The sequence below is a fragment of the Charadrius vociferus genome, unplaced genomic scaffold (genome assembly GCF_000708025.1).
Source record: "Charadrius vociferus isolate BGI_N301 unplaced genomic scaffold, ASM70802v2 scaffold326, whole genome shotgun sequence".
Taxonomy (NCBI): domain Eukaryota; kingdom Metazoa; phylum Chordata; class Aves; order Charadriiformes; family Charadriidae; genus Charadrius; species Charadrius vociferus.
In genome coordinates, this window is record NW_009649062.1 from 3,932,074 (window position 1) to 3,951,713 (window position 19,640).

Below are 19,640 nucleotides of genomic sequence, written 5' to 3' on the forward strand. Positions count from 1 at the left end.
AGTGCGCAGAACATGGTGCTGTCGATGGGCTGCAGGCTTTGCAGGTGTGTTTCTGGCTTTGGGCAGCACCTGATGGCGTGCAGCCTCACCGTATTCTGAGGGTAACTTGTGTATTTACTAGCCTACAAGAATTTGGTTTTCTGAACGAGGTGGGTAACTAAGGCACTGCACAAGTAACCTCTCATAGCAAACAGGAACACACAGGGAGGTTCATTAGCGAAGAAAATTACCGGCTTCTGGTAAGGCATTTTCTAATGGATTGAACACTTTGGATTTGGCTAGAATAGCTGGGGTTTGGATCCATCTTTGTCAAGACAGTAGAGCTGGCTGCAGTTGTACCATACCCAGTACTGGAAGAGATTGGCATATGGGATCAACCTGATGTAATTTAGCTGATCTTAAAATATTCAATAGCCAAAGATTGCTGAAGTAATCACTTTTCCTCTACTCTTGATTACAGAAAATCCCTACAGGGTTTGTCCCCTTTTGATGCCTCTAGTCAAATTGCAGAGCAGGCAACAATCAACTCTATTAATAGCTCTTTTGAACATGATTAATTGGGTTTTTAAGTGGGTCAGTTTCTTCCAAAATTTCTTGCTTACTTAGTTCCATTTGCACTTGCAGCTGTCCATCTGCGATGCTTTGTTTTCATGGTATCACCTGAAACTCTCCTCTGATGCACTCTTGTGATTTTCTGCATCAGGTTTTTAGAAGTCTGGTTTATTCCTCAGTTTTACTTGCTGCTTGCCTGTGCAGCCGTGTCATCAAATTGCTGTTCTGTATTGCATGTGCAAATAGCCGTCGAGCACTACAGATCCTTTACTGACCTCCTGCTTCACCAGGGATACAGTTCCTCTAGAGGATTCTCGAGCCAGTTCTGCAGATGGACCAGGCTTGCTGCCTGTTTGGATAGTTTTGTTTGCTTTATTTTTAATACTATCCTAAGGTGAAATATTTTTTCATGGTTTGTCAAACAAGATTATGGATTTGACTGTAAAACTATGACTCATCTCAGCCTTCGTTTTTCTTATTAAGAGTGATCCTGGAGGAAAGTGCAAATGAAAATGTCAGATCTGTCATAAATAATGTAAAAATGACAGCCAGGAGGAGAGGTCTCCCAGACCCTCTTTCTATCCACAGACATAGGAAAGAAATCAGTTTTGGAGGGCTAGGTCTGTGGTTTGTACAAAGTTTTATCATCCTTTTGACTTCATTGCATTTAAGTATTTACATCATCCATGTATCTAAGCCAAATATCTAATTTTTACCTTTTATTTTGGAATATATACTGTCATTCTTCATTGTTTAGCCAGGAATTAAGCATTTGAGCTTATAGCTCTTATTCTTAGTTGATTCTATGAACGTCTTTCATCTCCCTGATATTTTATTTCCAGAAGGAACGCTATATCCAGAGTGAGATTAAACTAGTAATCCTTTGCTCTATGATTTGTCAGGAAGCCACTTTTAAAGATTTAATGTCTCAAAAAAGAAAAATTATGGTGGGCCAGCAGTAAAAAATTAAATCCTTGACAGTTCTTCACCACATAATATATAATGCTGTTGATAAACAGCCTGGTCTATTGCAGTTGATAGTGTGGGGACACAGAATTGTGTTGCCGGTTACAAACATCTGATTTCAAGGGTCTGCTCAAATACTAGCCTAGTGATAGGGGTGAGGTAAGAATATATTATACATGTGGTGGTCAGAAGTGTCAGAAACCTTGAATTTAATGTCACAATGTTATAAAATGTAGTGGGAAACTAATGAAAACAAACATTTCTTCTATCATCTTTTCTCTTTTAAGGAGGAGAATCTTACTGGGGAAAACCTTTCAAAGATGAATTTAAGCCCAATTTGTCCCACACGGGACGTGGTGTTCTTAGTATGGCCAATTCGGGACCTAACACAAACAAATCACAGTTGTAAGTAGTCATTTGCTTTTTGTGTTTTATTGTTTCCCTCTAGACATTGTGTCTTACTCTGTTAGGAAAACAAATGACATTTTACAAGCTACTCTTTAAAGTTCAGTCAAGTGAAATAGTCTGTGGAGTGCTGCATATTGAAATCAGGATAGCTACAGCTGCTGTTACCCAATCTAAGTGCAAAGTGAAGCATGGCATGAAGACCTGTAGGTTTATAATACCATCATTAATATCTCTTTTCTGTGTTTATGATGTGAAGTTTTTATTCATTTTTGTCAGTGTCCCCCCACTGTTATCCCTGTAAGATCATTATACCTCTCTAATCTGTTTAAATTTAGTCCTGTATTGAACTGTTTGAAAGGGCTTAATGAAATGAAACATACTCTATGGAAACATTGCTTCTTTTTACTCACCTAATTTTAAAGAAATGAGAACAGTTCTGCACTATTGAAATGTGTAAAACCCAGACGTGGCAGTGTGCAGAGTCTGGGGCTGAGAATGACTCGGTTTTGAATGTACAAAAACAGAATGAAGAAAAAATTAATGAACAAATGAAATTTAAAAATATTGAAGTTGTAATAACCTCCTTTATGTGTAACATTAATACGGGTGTTTGCCTGCAGTCTTTTGAAAATGTTCTGTCGCTTTGAGCCAACTGTTTGTTGGTTGCTCTCTAAGGACTGCAATAGAACTGTGCCTTTATTGGGAGCCCCAGGAAAGAGAGTGAGCGCACGAGTGTGTGAACAGTAGTATGTCTTGAGACTGGGGAGGGAGAGAAGGGGTTCTTGGTGTTGGTCTTCGTGATATTAAGTATTATTATGGCTTGTGAACTATGCAGTAGTGTGGTTAGCTTTAATTAAACGCAAGTGCTTGTTTCAGGGCCTTTAATAGGCTTACTCACATACTTAAGGCTAAGCACATGTTGGGCAGTTTGCAGGATCGAGTTGCTGTAGAGCTTATTTTGGATCTGAATGTTATTGCCAGTGCTCAGGTGCTAAATTAGGGGAGAGTAGAGGCCCCCTTTCCCCCCCCCCCCTAAAAAAAAGGGATTTTAGAAACAGAAGTTATAAAGACAGTTCATGAGTGGTGTGCCATATTGAGTCACATCATCTGCTGCTGTAAATGTGGTCATATGTTTCCTTAAAATTTGCAAATGAAAAATGAAATTCCTTTATATGTGAAGTCCTTGAGAGACTCCAGCTGCCTGTATTTATAAAGCTTCCTAAGCAGTGGTCAGATGCTTTTGGCAACTGTTGTGACCTCAGGAACTGGGTGAATAGCTCTCCCCATACGTGGTAGGCACTGCAGTGCAGAGTGAGCTGGGTCCCCTGTGTAAGGAATGCTCAAATAATGCTCAGGGCTTCTCCTCTGGGATCATCCTGAGTTATGTTAATTCCATCGTCCTTAATTTATTTTGACTGCGGTGATGGAAGAGAAGCTTTCTCTATATGTTTGCTACTGCTTAGATTTATTTTTTTTTATTACAATGCTACATAACTGACGACTCGATCATCTTAAATATTGGATATCTGGGAATAAAGTGGTGCAAAGAGCCCATGCACAAGGCTAAGTCATAATGTTTGCCCTGTGTAGGAGTTCGCATTCTGCGCAGCCTCTCAAAGCTTTCCTGGGGCTAGTTACGTCTTAATAGATTATCTGGCAGATTGCAGCCCCTCCTATTTGCAATCATATAACTTCCTGAGGCAGTTGCTTATATGGAAAAGTGCTTTTGGAATGCTTATATATTTTTAGCTGTCTCTAATGTAGTGTAACAGATGGAGACAGGGAGGAGAGCCAGCACTGTGTGTCCAGCCAAGATGGGCCATCGTGGTCTGCAGACCAGTGTGGAAACCTCCGTTTCATACGCTTGTAGTCCAAGTCTTCCAAAGAAGCATTAAGATTTAGAGAAAAGTTTTAGTAGTAAAGGTTGCTTTGGATTTGGTCTTTTGGTTCCCCTGTTTAAGTTTAAAAATATAACCCCTGCAAATTAAAAGTCCAGTTAATTAAAAATTAAAAATCCAAGTTTCACAGGTTTTCATTATGTTTGGCACTTCGAAGTATTCTTCTGCCATGTTTGGATCTGAAGCACAAATTTGCTCTGTCCAGAGGAGAAATGGATCACCGACAGGCCAATTTAATGGAAGAGAAATGCAAAAAGTAAATATCCTAAAAGACAGAAGTTTACGCTGGCAGAGACTGTTGAGTTCTATAACTGTATTAGCAGGATACAAGCTCCCAATCGTGCACAAAAAATGTACTTCTCAAGCATGTTGCACATCTCCGTCCTGCGTGAGCTTCCCAGGGCCTGCCTGGCCAAGGAGGCAGATGCTCAGAATAATTTTGGACTTTGTGCAAGTCACTTTGCTTGGAGTACTGTTTAGGGATGTTAATAAGGTGTAAAAATGAGAAGTCAAAACTCCAGAAATCCAAGACGAAACCCACAAAACAGAGGACTTAAAGGAAGTTTGGCCAGTGGGCCTCCCAGAGAGGAGCCAGAGAGGGAGAGGGTCTTCTTGTCTTCTCTCAGACAGCTTTTGCATGCACTTTCTGTTTTTAAGCATTACTGGCTGTTGTTGAGTGTCAGTGAGCTAATAGGCTAACTGTTATGTCTCTATTCCTTCCAGCTTCATCACATTCCGCTCTTGTGCATATCTGGACAAGAAACATACAGTTTTTGGAAGGTAAGTGAAGGATATTATGAGCAGCAGTATAGCAGACATGCTCTCCTGTGTGTCTGAAGCCTAAAGAGAAGTATCTAGTGACTCTTGAAATGGAACTGGACCAAAATCTTAGCTCACAATCCCGTTTTCCTTGTCACGAGTAGGTGGCCAACCATCGAGTAGGTAGCCAACCATCAGTGCCAGTCATCAGGCTCTGCCTTTTTTTCTCCTTCCATCACTGTACGTTGCCTTACTTCCCTTCTGTGGGTGGCCCTCCAGGGAGTCATGAACAAACTAATCATCGTCCTGTAACCAACCATGTTAATATTTGTGCATGCTAATTGCTGGGACACAAGAGATTACCTCTTCAGTATTGCTTTCATCCTCTTATGAGCTGTCAACCAGGAAATTAGTCATGACAGGGCTGCTCTTCATCATGGCATAGAACATAGAGCTTCTGCATAGGTGAGGTCTTTTGGCCCCTTTTGTTCTTTTTTATTCCTGACAATTATCATCAGTATAAAATCTGCATGTTTGTGTGTATGTACACATACATACATGTTTATGTGTGTATATACAAAGATATTAACAATGCCAACACAGCAAGGGAACATCACTCTTTGAAAAGAAGTCTCTTCCAAAAGTCTTTGCCAGTCAAGCCCTCAGATGATAAAGATCAAGGTAGTTATTACAGAAGATATTACAAAATCTTTATGTTACAGTTTGTTCTTTGCTTCCTCTGCTGCAGGTACATGGTATTTACCAAGTCATGCATAGCCATTCTAACACATGCCTCAGTGCAAATGGCAAAAAGGGGAATTTTACTAGCCTCCTTCATTGGTAGTTCCCAAGGAATTTACAGTCTTTTTTAAGATTTGTTTTTTTATTCTTTTCATAGTTTTATCCGTTTGAAAGGCAGCAATGGAAAATAAATGCGTGTGCTGTTTGCTTTGACTGGATGCCACACAATAATGCTGTACAATGAAAGTGTATTTAAAATCTAATCCACGTTCTAATCCTGTGAGTTCTTGAGGCAGAAGCTGGCTTCATTTTAAACAATTATTTTAGTGCTGTTAGTTCTGATACTGATTCTGCTGTAATTGCACCCTTTGAAATATAATTCTTTTTCCTTTCTTAGGTCTGTCCTAGAAAAATGTAAAGCTCCCTTGTTGTTTGGTGAAAGCAAATAAATAAAGCAAATTCTAATACTGAAAGTTGAAAGCAAGTATTTTCTTGGAGGAGTTATGTTACCTGTATCTTACAACTATTTCTCTTAAGCTACAATTTGAGTCCTCCTTGCAAAGATCCCATTAAATCCCATACGGTAATGCTGTTAACTTGAGCTTGCCACCTCATCAAATAGTATTTGGGTTAGAACAGCTCAGCTGAAAATGCAACTGTTCTTCAGTTCTAGATGCAACCTGGCTTCAGTGAGCATCCTGTATAGTCCTCCAGTGTCTTTGCTATTTCCCCAGTGTGCTCCAGTTTTAGCATAATTCACCAGGAAAAAATTTGGAGAGTGGCTGAGCTTACTGTGGTGCAGGAAGTGTTCTCCCAGAAGCCTTCGCGCCATGCATGACATCTCAAAAATAGCTCAAATGGTGCTTCACACTGTGTGTTGCCCTTTAGAGAGGACTTACTTTAGTCCAGGTAACTCTGGTTAAGTCTATAGCAGAGATTTATGTAGTGGCAGTTTTAGGAAAAGCTGTCTTAACTTTTGAATTGTCCCTGCTACTACAGAAATCTGAACTTGGCTACCAGAGTAAAGAAGTGATGCTGCTTTCTGAGCACTGCAGATATTCTTAGGTGAAATACAAAGGAACAACTTCATTAAAAAATATTGGTTTAGAGTCGCATTTGGCTCCCTGCATGAAAACTGAGCAACATCTACAGCTGAACGTGCAGCAGGTGAATTTTATTCTGGATGTTCTTGCATGTAAATGAAGATTAATTTGAAGAATGTAAAAAATGAAGATGCTGGAATAGATGCATTCCAGTCACTCTGTATTTATGTACAAATTGAATACTTGAATAATTGAGTTTATTAACAAATTTAATATAAAAGGCTAATGTGTGCAGCTCTCAAGATCTATATTCTGTCATCAAAACCCTTCAGCTGTTTTCACCTGCATTTGTTTTTAAAAGCCAAAAGATTCAAGAGATTTTACCTCTAGTGAAACTCCAGCTTCAGTTCGCTATTTTAGATTCTGGGTGTTTCCAGGGTTTGCTGACTTTATCTGATCTTAGACTGTATGGTACAATAATATCTGGGAAGCATATCTAGGAATAATATCTAGGTGTAAGAATAGAATGAGCCCATGAAATAAGAATTCTTTGTTTCCATGAATGTTAAATTGTATTGTCTTAATTGGATGCTTACTGGCCTGTTGTGACTTATATAGATTTGAGGATTACTTATTTCAGTTAATATTAAAACCTAAATACTCTGATCTCATCTGTACCTTCAGCTATTTCGATGTGGCTCTGGTTCATGGTAATGAGCATCACATATGTATGTTTGAGAGCAGAACTTCACACATATAGAGCTTTTCAGCAGCCTCTCCGTATTTTGGGCACCAAAAAAGAGAAGAGGAGCAACCATTCACCACCCCACCCCTTTATTCTTTTTTAGTCCTGTGTGGGATGAACATTGTAAAGTTCCTTCTCTGGAGAGCTGCATCTTATTCATGTCCCCATAGGTGCAAAACACATTTTTTGCATAGCAGCAGCTATTAGGAGTTGGATGTCTGGCTGTTAAGTATGTTTGGAAAACACACCAGCTGCAGGCAGTGGGACTTTGACCAGGTGGCACGTGTCTGGCTTGGTGCACTGGAATTTTCAAGTCTCAGGAGAAGGCTGTGGCTGGAGAACAGGGAGGGCATCTTGTTGTGATTGTGCTGCCCACCGTGGCAATAATGAGGATGGATGTTACTGAAAATAAAGGAGATAATTTGGATGGGGAGCAAAAATAAAGGCAGAGAGTGAGAGAAGAATCATTCCCTTGGAGGTGTGTTGCAGGCTGCACGATTTCTTGCTCCAGCAGAGCTGCCTAGATTAAATTAGTAATTAACATTTCTAGTAATTACCGTTTCTCCTGACTTAGAGAATGCTGTAATGTGAAAACTAACTGGTGGCTTTTGTTGCCTTCTAGCTGGCTGGTAAGAGGTTTAATTTAGAAACTCAAGTAATGTAAACCAACTGACGTGCATTTGCTCTGCACAGAGTGGGTGAGAAGCATTTTCAGGGGACGGCTGCATGGGGAACGTCCCATCTGCTGCTGCCGTGGGCTGTGTGCGAGGGGCTCCCTCTTATCCACTCTGCCACTGGGAGTTCAACTGCCGCATGAGCTGCGTGAGCTGCAGGCATGTTACAGCCAAAACACCGGTATAGGCTCACGTTCCTGTCTGGCGTGCTTTAGGAAATTTAGGTGCAAGTGCATCCCATCCGTGTTGTTGTTATATTTTCTATTACTCCAATGATTCACAGCTCTGGTGGATCAGGGACCTGGTACATTTGCCCTTTAAAAGCAGAAATAGAAACACAATCTCTGTCCCAGAGAGCTGTGTAAGTAGAAAAGAGACTGCATATAGATACAGGGAAGTCACAATAGTGACCCCTTTCAGCCTGCCTTCCACTGACACTTTCCACTTTCTTCAGAACGAAGGAAGATAGAAGCCCCAGGAAGAAATGAAATGGCTTTGTGGGTATTTTGGGGGAGCCTGTTCCAAAGCTGAAGGGACACATCAAACAGCGTATGTTTAAAATAATAGTAGAAGGTGATCGAGCCATTCTGGTCAGCCAAAGGGGAGAAGCGCTCTCTGTGAATTTTGGGTGAGATTTAGGACAAGCAGAGCATGGTGGGCTTGAAAGTGAGGGCAGGTTGCAGATATGTGGTGGGATGAAAAGAAAGGCAACAGAGGGAGCAGAGGGAAAAATGTTGTGGTCAGAGTGGCAAAGCTGGAAATGATTTGTGCAGCAGTTCTGTCTGTTTGTTAGAGGATCACTTGTGTTCGTCAAGAATTGAGAATAGGATGTGGCAACTGAGACAGGAGATGAGTATACGGAGGTCAGTTTTCTCCTTTGTACGTGGCTGCACGTATCTGCTTACGCAGATCTTCTAACTGTCTCTTGAGGTTTCTGTTGCTCATTCTTCAATTCTCTTGTTCCCGGAAATAATGAACAAGGTGGTTTGGGAAACCTCAGACTTAGTCAAATTGGAGGCATCGTTCAGTAGCTGATGTGCACTCAGCTTATTCTTCTCTTTTCTTCCCTCCTCTCCTTCCCAGATGCTTTTGTGGAAGAAGGTTTTCTTTCCTTGGATAAGCATCGCTCTGTATTAAATATGCCTTAGCCTATTTAATGCTTTCTACTGCAATTCCATGGAATGGGACAATGAAAATAACTCTTTTCCTCTAAAGCGATTAGCTACGTAGAGTGACTACAAGGCATTATTCAGCTATCCGGGTACGGTTAAATAATGTACAGTATCTGTTTCCACTTAGAACATTCCCAGTAGGATTTGCATCCGTGAACCGTAATGGCTTCTAAGCTGGGAAACTCCTGTTCTCGTTGCTGTTCTGCTTTGGTACATTTGAAGAACGGAGAAATGGTGTGACAGAAGAAGAGCTGATTTTGTTATTTACTCCGTGTAGGGAGACTGGCCTAATTTTGCACTGCCGAGTCTGCTCCCCAGACAGCAGGAGAGGAGTGAAGGGCAAGGTGGGAAAATAAACCAGGCCTGCCTGTGGAAGCGTGGCCGTGGTGTCCTGTAGCGCATGAGGACTGGGCTGGAGCCCAGGAGCTGCACGAGGGCTGGTGGCGTTTCCACAACAGTTGTGTGATCTCTGAAGGGGGACCTGTGCCAAAGGGAAGAAGTCCTTATATGCCAGGTTCATCTGTTGAGTCTAGTTTCAAAATGCTTTTTTTTCCAAGTTGTTTTATTTTTTCAGCGCCCTTCATCACTGTGTCTCGCCTGCTAGATTAAGCCCTTATGAGAGACTGAGATGTTTCAACTGTGTCCTTGTTGCAGGTTTGCATTGCTCGCTCCATTTCAGATTGGGTGTATACATAGAAAACATTTTGTCCTGGGTGTACGTGTTTGTGCATGTATATATTGTTCTGTCTGTGTGTGTATATAAATGCATGTTCTCCTTTTCTTAAAAATAACCTTGAGGGCAGAATGTGTTTACAAGACAACAATGTTTCTTTCTGGTTTCTGTTTCTAGTTTAAAGCATTTTTTTTAAAAAGTCCAGACATTGTTCTTGTATCGTCTTCTGACCAGGAAACTCTATCATCTTGGACTGCTGCCATTCCCAGCATTGCATAAGGCTTAATTCCTATAATTCTTCTAAACAAAAATATGAAAAATAGGAAGTCCATGTGTGAATGTCTGTGAGACTGCTAGGGAACTGCAGTTTTCCTTGGGAGCAGCACTAACTATTGTAGCAGCGAGACTTTCATTGGCCTATTGCAAATGGATAGAGCTTGCTCCAGATGTTTCACTTACACTTCATGCAAAGACATTGGCAGTGGTTATGAAGCAAGGTTACTAGTTTGCATAAAGGAGCCTTAACAGGAAGTAAAATTTTAAATAACGTCTCTAAATTTGAAATGCAAAGATTTCCAGTGATAACATAGCTCAGTTTTCAAGAAAACAGAATTGCACGATTTAAGGGCACATTTTTGTTTTCATTACTATGTTAACAGGAAAAAACCTAAATGTACCTACCTTGTCGTCCATGCTTAAATGTAATGCAACATTTATCAAGCTCCTCTAAAAATACAACAAGCTGTCTCAGGGATGCGGAGCTAAATCTGTAGTTGAGATCATCGTTTCTCTGTTCAACATCTACTTGGAAGCACACAGCAAACCCTCGGTTTCACTGGTTCTTCTAACGTAAATGGTGTCTTGAAGGTATCACCCTTTTCACTGTAGGGTGTCATCTGAACATCTGTTTAAACCTCACTTGGTCAATTTAGGACAAAGCATGCGGGGCACCTCATAAAAGGAATAGAGCCAGAAACAGTGGAAAAGCTTAAACTTGCTTCTGCCCCTCTCCCTTCCCTTCCCTGCCGTGCTCCCAACTTAGCACGAGTGATGCCGAGTGAGAAAGGCTAACGTGGTGTGGCCTGTCGCCGTGTGTAACGCACGTACCATGTGCGAGGGGCATAAAGGCATATTTGTCAGAACTTCTGGCATTTGCATTTTGTTTCAGTGAAAATGCTGTACAGAGTTCTTTATGCTGACTCAGATTTATTCGTAGAACAGGTTTTATCATAGAATCATAGAATGGTTTAGGTTGGAAAGGACCTTGAAGATCATCGAGTTCCAGCCCCCCTGCCTATGGCTGGGACACCTCCCACTAAACCAGGTTGCCCAAGGCCATGTCCAGCCTGGCCTTGCACACCTCCAGAGATGGGGCCTCAACAACTTCTCTGGGCAACATGTTCCAGTGCCTCACCTCCCTCAAAGTGAAAAATTTCTTCCTAATGTTTAATCTAAACCTGCCCTCTTCCAGTTTAAAGCCATTCCACCTCGTCCTATAGGTACATGCCCTACTAAAAAGTCCTTCCCCAGCTCTCCTGTAGCGCCTTTAGGTGCTGGAAGGCTGCAATAAGATCTCCCCAGAGCCTTCTCTTCTCCAGGCTGAACAACCCCAACTCTTTCAGCCTCTCCTCATAGCAGAGGTGCTCCAGCCCTCGGATCATCCTCGTGGCCCTCCTCTGGACATGCTCCAGCAGGTCCATGTCCTTCTTATGTTGAGGATTCCAGAGCTGGATGTTTTTGACTTGTGTACCTTCAGGTTCCTCAGGTGATCTTGTACTTGATCTTCACCTACAGTGGGCAGTTCTTCATTTTCCCAATCCTCGCCTTTACATTCTGTGTCATGGGCAGTGTGGCTGCAGTCCTTGCCAGTGAAGACTAGGCAAAAAAGTCGTTGAGTACCTCAGCTCTGTCTCTGTCCCGGGTAACCAGCTCTTGCGTTAGTGGATATTAGAATAATATTAAGTAGTGGAGCTCTCTTTAGAGTTGGTTTTTTTTAATGCTTTAATGTACTGATCTGATGGTCTTTTCTACATGTAACTTGTATGGGCTTTTTTCTTGGCAATGTGTCTGTGAGCTTTTCTTCTTACACCCAGAATGTGTGTTGGGGGACAGGCAGAGAACCCCCAGAACTACTCTGGTGTGCGGATTTCCTCATTCTGTGAGGAGCAATTGCTGTAACAGATGCCAGTGCATGGGCTTGGACATGTTATAGCTCATGAAACTGATTTTAGTGCTGCAATGTACCATCGTGCAATCTCACAATAACAACATGTAATGTTTCGAGAGCCTGCACTTATGTTGTCTTTCTATGTAGACAAATCAGAGGAAAGTTTGCAAAATCCTGTATGGTTTTAGACCTTAAGTTGGAATATTCCATTTTTTTGCATCCAGCCATGACTGCCCTGATTAGTGTGTAGTTCGTATTTCACTGGATGGGTGTCGTTTGCAATCAGATCTTGTCCAATTTGGATTTTGATTTTTACTGATAAAACGCCAGCCTCAGCTGGGCCTCATCCTTGACAAAGCTTCCAAGTGCTCCCTGAACAAAAATTACTAGTAAATTATTTCCAGTTCCTCTGGTCAGAGATCTCTTCTGTGAGCTGGTGGTTTGCATTCAAATTCATTTTTATTTTTTATTGGTATTATGGCAATGTCTAAAAACATAAACCTATATTGAGAGCTCACTGTGCTGGCAGTGTAATATGCATAGAGATACTCTCTGTGCAAAATGTTAGAGAGTGCAGGGGTGAAAAGGAAAGCAATTTTCCATTTTAGAGACAAGCTAAGAAGAAAAGAGAATGCCATGCTCTGCAGGCATAACAACTTTGTCTTCTTCCCCCTTAGCCCTTTATAATCATGTCAAAATAGACTATTTAGGTCATTTACTGATGACTTGTGAATGCCATGTCTATCACAGCCTTTTAAAATGTGCAAGTGACAAAGTATTCCCAATAAAGTTTAATTAGCATAGCGACTGAAGATTCGTGAGCGTCGCCAAAATGCATTGGGGCTAATGTTGTGGGAGGTCTAGCTATGGGCTAAGGGATTACTCAGTTGAGATTGCCAGTGCATAGCTGATCTGGCTATTTCAAATTATCAGAACCTAATTAAATGAAAACATACGAGCAGATAATGAATGGAGCTGTTGGCTAGAAAATCCTCCAATATTAAATCAGAAGTTTCCTTTAGGGGTAATTAAAATACAGTGAATATATCTTAGGCTGTGTGTTAATCATCAGTATTATAAGTGAATCTGATATTGGCCTGGAGGAGGATTTTAAAATTGAGTTTTTGTTATGAACTTTCCAAAGTTCATGTGGGGTCTTCAAGCCCAGTGCCACTTCCCCCTGTACGCTATCTCCAGTTGCAAATGAATGAGACTGTTCTAGCATGCATACATGTTTTTTAATTGCTCTTAAAAGTCACAACCTCATTACAGAATATCAACAGGCCCTTGGGGAGTAATGGGGAGAAGATTGGAGTGGTGCAGCAGCAATGCAACGTCAGCAAGGATGGCTCTGCTCAAGGCAGGTGCTGAGCAGCATCTTGTCTCTCACTTGCGTAGTTTTATTTTCTGTGATGGAGTTTGTCTTTCAGGTGGCATTCAGTGCCCGTCCCAGCCCATGGGGCGGTACAGAGGGCAGTGGTGCTGCACTGAGCACGGGGGGGTTGAAGGAGGGGGACCCGCTTGCCTCTCAAACCACAGTGGTCAGCCTGATTCCTTTAGTTAACCTGTCTCTTGGAGGAGTGTGTCAGGTGGGTAAATAGCATGGTGTGGAGGGGTAGCAGAAGGTGTGTTTCTCTGTTAGATCAGCTGAGACCATTGCGGTGATGGCCAGGGTCCTCTCCTGGAGCTGGCCAGGCAGACTGCCATGCCCGGCCTGGAGAGGACTGCCTGCTGCAAAACACCTGCAAGAGTGAGATACCGTAGTAGAACTGTGTCAAATACCTGTGAATATGGTGTGTCTTTTGGTTGAAGTATGGCTCATTTCTCTGATATGAAAGAAGAGTTAGGTGATAAAACACTCCGCATACTCCACCGTTTGATTTTTATTTCCCCACCACCACCGGTTTCATTTAATTTGATTTTCTTCCATTTCATCTGCCCAGCCCTTGACAGCCGACCTGTGCGAGTACCGGAGTCCCAGTAATCCCAGCAATCAGGTTTCAAAGCAGTTGCCACCCCACGATGGATGGAGGATTGCTGGCTTGCAGGTTTGCAGCCCTGGGCTCCTTGATGGCCAGGTCCTGCCCCGCTGCCGAGCTCCCGGCCCCAGACTCCTCTGGCTCCAGGAGCAGTGCTTTTGAGAATTACGGCTGCTTCGCATTGTCCCACAGCCATTAATATGGGCTGTATTTTTGGTTCCTGGCCATGTGGCTTGGCTCTATTAAAACAGATGTTGTCCAGCTACAGTCTGCTTTTCTAAGGGATCTGGATTGCTCAGCATCAACGGCCTGTCTTCATCTTTATTTACTGCTCATCTAAGTATAGCTGTTTTCAAATTTAATTGGGGATGATGATGTGGATAAAAGTGTTAAATACCCTGGGACCAAGATCTGATCGCAGCAGGACGCCTCTGGAAACATACTGACTCAGTGGTTTCTATTTAAAATTAGATTTTGACACCTGTCAGCCAATTTTTTATTTAACGTGTGCTGTGTTCACTTCATATTGTTCTGGTTTCTCAATCAAAATATCAGCCGCCTTCCAGAAGCGTGTTCCACGGACACTGTTATCCCTGTTAACCACATCTGTTGTCTCAAAGATAGAAGGTTGTTTGACAGACCCTGTTTTCCACAAAACCTTGTTGATTGCCGTTACTTATTTCCTTTCTTTCTTAATCATGTCCTGTCTCCGCTATTCCATTATTTTGCTGGGATAGATGCCAGGATGACAGGCTTGTAATTATCTGGGTCACCCCATTTATCCTTTCTAAATATCCTTTTCTGGAACTTTCCCATTGTTCCACACTTTTTTTGAAAATGAACATACAGCAGTCCAGAAAGTCGTCGGCCTTTCTAATGTTTTGAAGAAAGTATTTGGGTATGTTGCCCTGAAGAATGAGAGGCCAGGGATCTAACATCCTCCTAAATAGAAACTGTGGTGAAAAGTGTCCCAGCGTTATCTTGTGGCTGTGACTCGATGCTCTGCTGCTTTCCCAGAACCCTCACGAGCTCACAGTCATGATGTGCTTGAGGAGCGGTCCTGCACTCTCTGCGTTACTGGTGTTATTACGGACAATTGTAAAAATTCAGAAGTTAATGAAAACATTTGCTTTCTTGAGCAAATCTGTTGGGTTTTTTTAAAGCTCATGGGAGTAACAAATGAGCTCCAAATTTATGGATGTAGCATTAGCAAGTGAACCAATTTTTAAATAGGTTTGTGTCTTCTTGCACAGCCAGTTGTCCACAGTCACTCATTCTCCATCTTGCTGGTTTGTGTGGCTACCAGCTTTTTGGACAAATGGCTTTGCTTTGCCTCTACGTGTTTGACTTTTCCATGTTCTGTTTAATTTTAAATTCAAATCCCAGACTTGAGAAAAAGTCTTACCTTCCACACTGACTGACATTATTTTAAGTCTTCCAAATACGGTTGCTGATTCCCCTTCCCCCAACACAATGGTTTAAAAATCTGCTGGAGTAACGGGCATAAATTAGATATATTAGATGTAAGGCTGCAGGAAGATACTGAGTATGTTGCGACAGCTGAAAATTGTGTCCTTCCTCTTTTAGGGTGGTTGGTGGCTTTGAGACTCTGACTGCTATGGAGAATGTGGAAAGTGACCCAAAAACAGACCGTCCCAAGGTACTTGTGAAGCACCAGGGCTGTGCAGGAGGGAGCGAACGCCTATGGCCTCGTGTGGCACTGCGGCTCACCCCGCTGGCACTTCTCTGAAAGCCGAGCCTGGGGGAGATGGTGCAACTTAATCATCAGATTGATTTGCTGTTCTTCTCTTCTGCTCCCAGGAGGAAATACGAATTCAGACAACAACTGTTTTTGTTGATCCGTATGAAGAGGCAGATGCCCAGGTGAGGATGGCTGGTTGGCTGGTTTTTTTGAAAGGCCAAAGCTTTTCTTTGGAAAACTTTGTAACTTAATGCCTTTTTTTGAACATGGATAGCCCCCAGCCCATATGGTTGCGAGCTAAGATTAAACAGCTGCCATTCAGCATTGCCTTGTGTGCCAGGGTCATCGCCGCTCTTTCAGCAGAGAGGTCTTGTAACTGCGTCTGGCGCGGCTCCCAGCCCATCATGCTTACGATGGTTTCTTTTCCAAATGCCCACAGTAGCTATGGGCAGCTGCAGGTGAGAAGAGAGGAGTTGTGTTATAATGGCTGCAGACAGCCTGTTTGTAGGGGCCCTTGAGGTCTGTCTCCAAAAGCCTGCCCTGTAATCATAGTGGTGCTGATTGCCGATTTAGAGTCCTTTAAAGCTTCAAAGAATTGTAGACATTTTCTCCTTACTCTGGACTAGCTCTTGCAACAGACTGCACTCTTTGCTTCCCTCAGGTTGCTGCAGAAAGAGAGAAGGTCCGGCTAGAAGAAGAAGCAGCCAAAACAAAAGCTGAGGTGGTCCCACCAAAGAAAGAGGTCGAGACTCCTAAAACTTACCGGCAGGGGATTGGAAAATACATTAACATGGCTGCAGCGTGAGTTCCCTGCCCATCTGATCCTTGTTGAGTGTTTTAGTTGTCTTTCCTGTGGGACGCTGACCCTGTCCAGTGCCATTGCTCAGGTGTTTGGTGTGTGCCGGCAGGCTTTGGAAAGACACCTTTGTGCAGCCCTAACAGTCAAGAGTTCCCTCTACTTCTGTTGTTTTTCAAGATTATGAGTTGACTGAGCTTTTCTTTTAGCAGTTGAACGTGACCAAGTTGGTCTTTAACAACGTGTGCTGACTTCAGAACTGTAGATGCATTTTTCACAACTCAGAAGTCCTTGAGGAACTGTACTGTGTCACTTCCTACAGCGTCTTGTATTCTCTTCCTCTTCTGCAGCTATTTCTGAAGGCCATGGTCCCACAGACGTTTCTCTTTTAGCAGCTTCTCCCCTGCCTTAAACCCCTATCAGTCTGCTGATCTGGTTCCCTGTTCAGCCGCACAAACAGTTGTACCGGCACAACTGAAATGGCCGGAAAGGGGAGCAGGTTCCCAGGCTTGCTGTGGGAGCACAGGGCATCTGGCAAGTAGCTCCAGGGTGCCTGGCTGGTTGTACAGGCTTGTCCTAAAGTGTCTTCTCCCAGACACCCTTTGTACACCCGTTGGGATTGGCAGCATTGCTTGCTTTCCTAAGGACAGTACAGAATCCCACCTGAGTGGCAGCTTTGCATGTGTTTTGGATAAATTAAAATAAATGCCTTCCACTTGATTTTTCACAGACTTCTTTAAAAGCATTTGCAAAAATGCTGTTGTCTGTCTGCCGCCTGAAGTGTGTATTTATCCATACACACAGATCTGGACAGCTATTTAATCAGCTTGTATGTGCCTGTGTGATTTACAGGCATTTGCATAACTGAGAATATGTTAGCCCGTGTAGGTCAGTTTGGTGTGTCAGTTAAAAGTTTCGGTTACAAAGTATTGCTTGTCCCTTGAAATATTATGTTCAGCTTAAAGTTCCTGCCATTCTGCGCTGCATTTACGGAGGAAACCCGGGCAGAGTTTGCCACTCTGTGGAAAGGGCCGAGTAGTATAGAAAGGACTTTTCTTTCCTGGTGCTTCACTCATTGCAGCCTGCCTGCAAACTGGGAGTTTGGTCCGTAGCGGCCCTTTGGCAGGTACGTGAGCTGGCTGCGTGGTGTTTTGATGGAGTTGCAAACTCTGCTCGAGAGAGGCTGAGAATAGCGGCAGCCACTGCAACGGGCCGTGCTCACCAAGCAGGAAAGGATCTGAAAAACTTGCCCAGCTGCTTTACACCTAATTCCCCATAAATCCTTTTGCTGCCACAAATGCAGGTGAGAAGTCAGGGAGAGAACTTGTGGCTCACATTTTCAACGTGACTGTGCTAAAAAAGTACAGCTGTTAAATCTTCAGCTCTGGCCTGGAGAACTTGTTGGGTTTTGAACACTTTCCTGGAAGTGTTCTGAACCTGACTCAAACCACCCCCACGGGCTGACACGCTCTCCCTGTGTTTGGGGATGCCAAAGGCCCCCGTCCACAGCCCCTCTGGTCCCAGTGCTGGCACAGAGCTCGTACTCCTCTCTGACTGATAAGGGATGGAGCTGCTGCTGGGAGAGGGAAGGCACCCAGCTGCCCTGGTCCCTCCAAACAGTAAATAGTCCCTGAGAGTTGTTTTCATTTTGGCTCCAGGAAGCGCAGTGTGGAAGATGACGGGCCCTCAACCAGCACAGCTGCGAAGAAAGAGAAAAAGAGCACAGGCTTTGGGGACTTCAGCTCCTGGTAGCAGCGCGGGGAGCCTAGCACTGGAGCAGCACAGCAGAGGAGAAAAGGCGGCCTCCCACGTGCCCCCAAAGAGCCCGAAAGACAGCCTGTCCTGGGGAGGGAGGGCACCAGCCTGCCCTTCCACTGGGGAAGAAAACTGTTGCTTTGTTAAGGCTGGTTAATGTGGCTTTGTTTTCTAGAGGGCCGCGTTCCCCCCACTGCATCTTCCTCGAAGGCCTTTTTGTTGTTGTTTTGCTAAGCGGGGAGCGAGCAGCCCTGCTCCGCTGGGGATTAGCTGGAGCCTTTCTCTGCTGGGCTGGCAGCGGACCAGGCAGAGCCCAGCCGTGCAGGACGCTGCTGCAGTGAACAGCTACGGTGGTGAAAGAGCTCCTTTTACAGGTAATCGTTCCCGGATGAGCCACGTCTGCCAAACGAAGGAATGAATGAATGTGCTGGGTAAGCGCCCATGCCGCTCTAGCGCTTTGTGGAGGGGAGGAGAGGGCTCCAGCCTGTCCTGTCCTTCCCTTCCCGCTGCCTTTTGCTTGTTCACAACAAGGACCAGTTCTGTCTCCTGCTCTCTGCGGGCCTGCCTCCGGGCTGGACTGGCTGCTGTCAGACTCCCCAGGGCCTTGCTCACTCCAAAATGAGCTCTCTGGACCCGTTTTAGTCTCTGACAGCCTGGGAAGCAGTGAATTTAGATGGGGAGCCCGGGCTAGCTGCACCACTTCTTCCTCCCGGTGGCTGCCCTTCCCCAAGCCACTGGGCAGCCAGTGGGGCCAGGATGCACCAGTTCAAACCTGCCTTCGGGTCCCAGGAGCTAAAGCCTGCAGCAAATGAGCAGGAATAGAAACTTTTTTTTTTTTTTAACCATCCCTAGAGCCTGCTCCTTGCAGAACACACACAGTACCACACTGCCCCAGCATCAGTCGTCCCATCGTTACGGTAAACCATATAATATAGCTGACAGGCATCTCGGATATTTCCGTTGCATAGCCACAAATTATTAGGAAGCTCAGTAAATATCTTATGGGGTAAAAATATATCAGCCTGTGAAGTTGTAATGTTTTAATCCAAAAACGTGTTACCATCGCTTAGGCATAGCAGGCTAGATCCTGAACATTACTTTTCAGTTCATCTTAGCTGTTTTCAAATGACAGAAATAACCTTCCCTACCTCTCTACGTGGCTGAGGAGATAGTTTTGTAATCAGCTTTGTACCAAGACATTTATATTGGTGGTTTCATGTTTTAAGAGAAGATTCTGTTTATATGAAATTGCTGTAAAAACTTTTGGTAAAATGTTTTGCATTAAATGCTTTTATTTTCTTTTGAGTGCTTGCCTTTGTTCAGCTGTTGCTTCCAAGATCATGGCATTGCAAAGCTGATTGTCGTACAAGGAAATGATTCATTCCTACTTTTTAAGATGCTCATAAGGAACTCTGGGATCTTTGCAGATATGATTACATCTTTGTTAAATCATAGGAAGTTCAAACTAGTCTGAAAGAATAATAGGGGGTTTTTGTTTTGCAACACTTTGCAGTGTATAAGTTTGAAATAACATGTGTTTGATTCTTGGAACAGGGATATGATGGTACTTTCCTCAAGGTGAGTTTCTTGTATCTTATTGAAACCTCTTG

At 43.4% G+C, this 19,640-nt stretch overlaps 1 protein-coding gene across 1 annotated transcript in view; it reads left to right on the forward strand.

Annotated features, from left to right (window-relative positions):
- PPIL2 (peptidylprolyl isomerase (cyclophilin)-like 2) overlaps positions 1-18,897 on the forward strand; it is a 74,880-nt gene extending 55,983 nt beyond the window's left edge. The window contains exons 13-18 of the mRNA XM_009888127.1: positions 1,806-1,923; positions 4,548-4,604; positions 15,365-15,437; positions 15,599-15,661; positions 16,141-16,280; positions 17,934-18,897. Coding sequence (XP_009886429.1) covers positions 1,806-1,923; positions 4,548-4,604; positions 15,365-15,437; positions 15,599-15,661; positions 16,141-16,280; positions 17,934-18,027 — 545 coding nt within the window. The 3' untranslated portion in view covers positions 18,028-18,897. The remainder of the gene's footprint in view (positions 1-1,805; positions 1,924-4,547; positions 4,605-15,364; positions 15,438-15,598; positions 15,662-16,140; positions 16,281-17,933) is intronic.
- Positions 18,898-19,640: the final 743 nt, after the last annotated feature.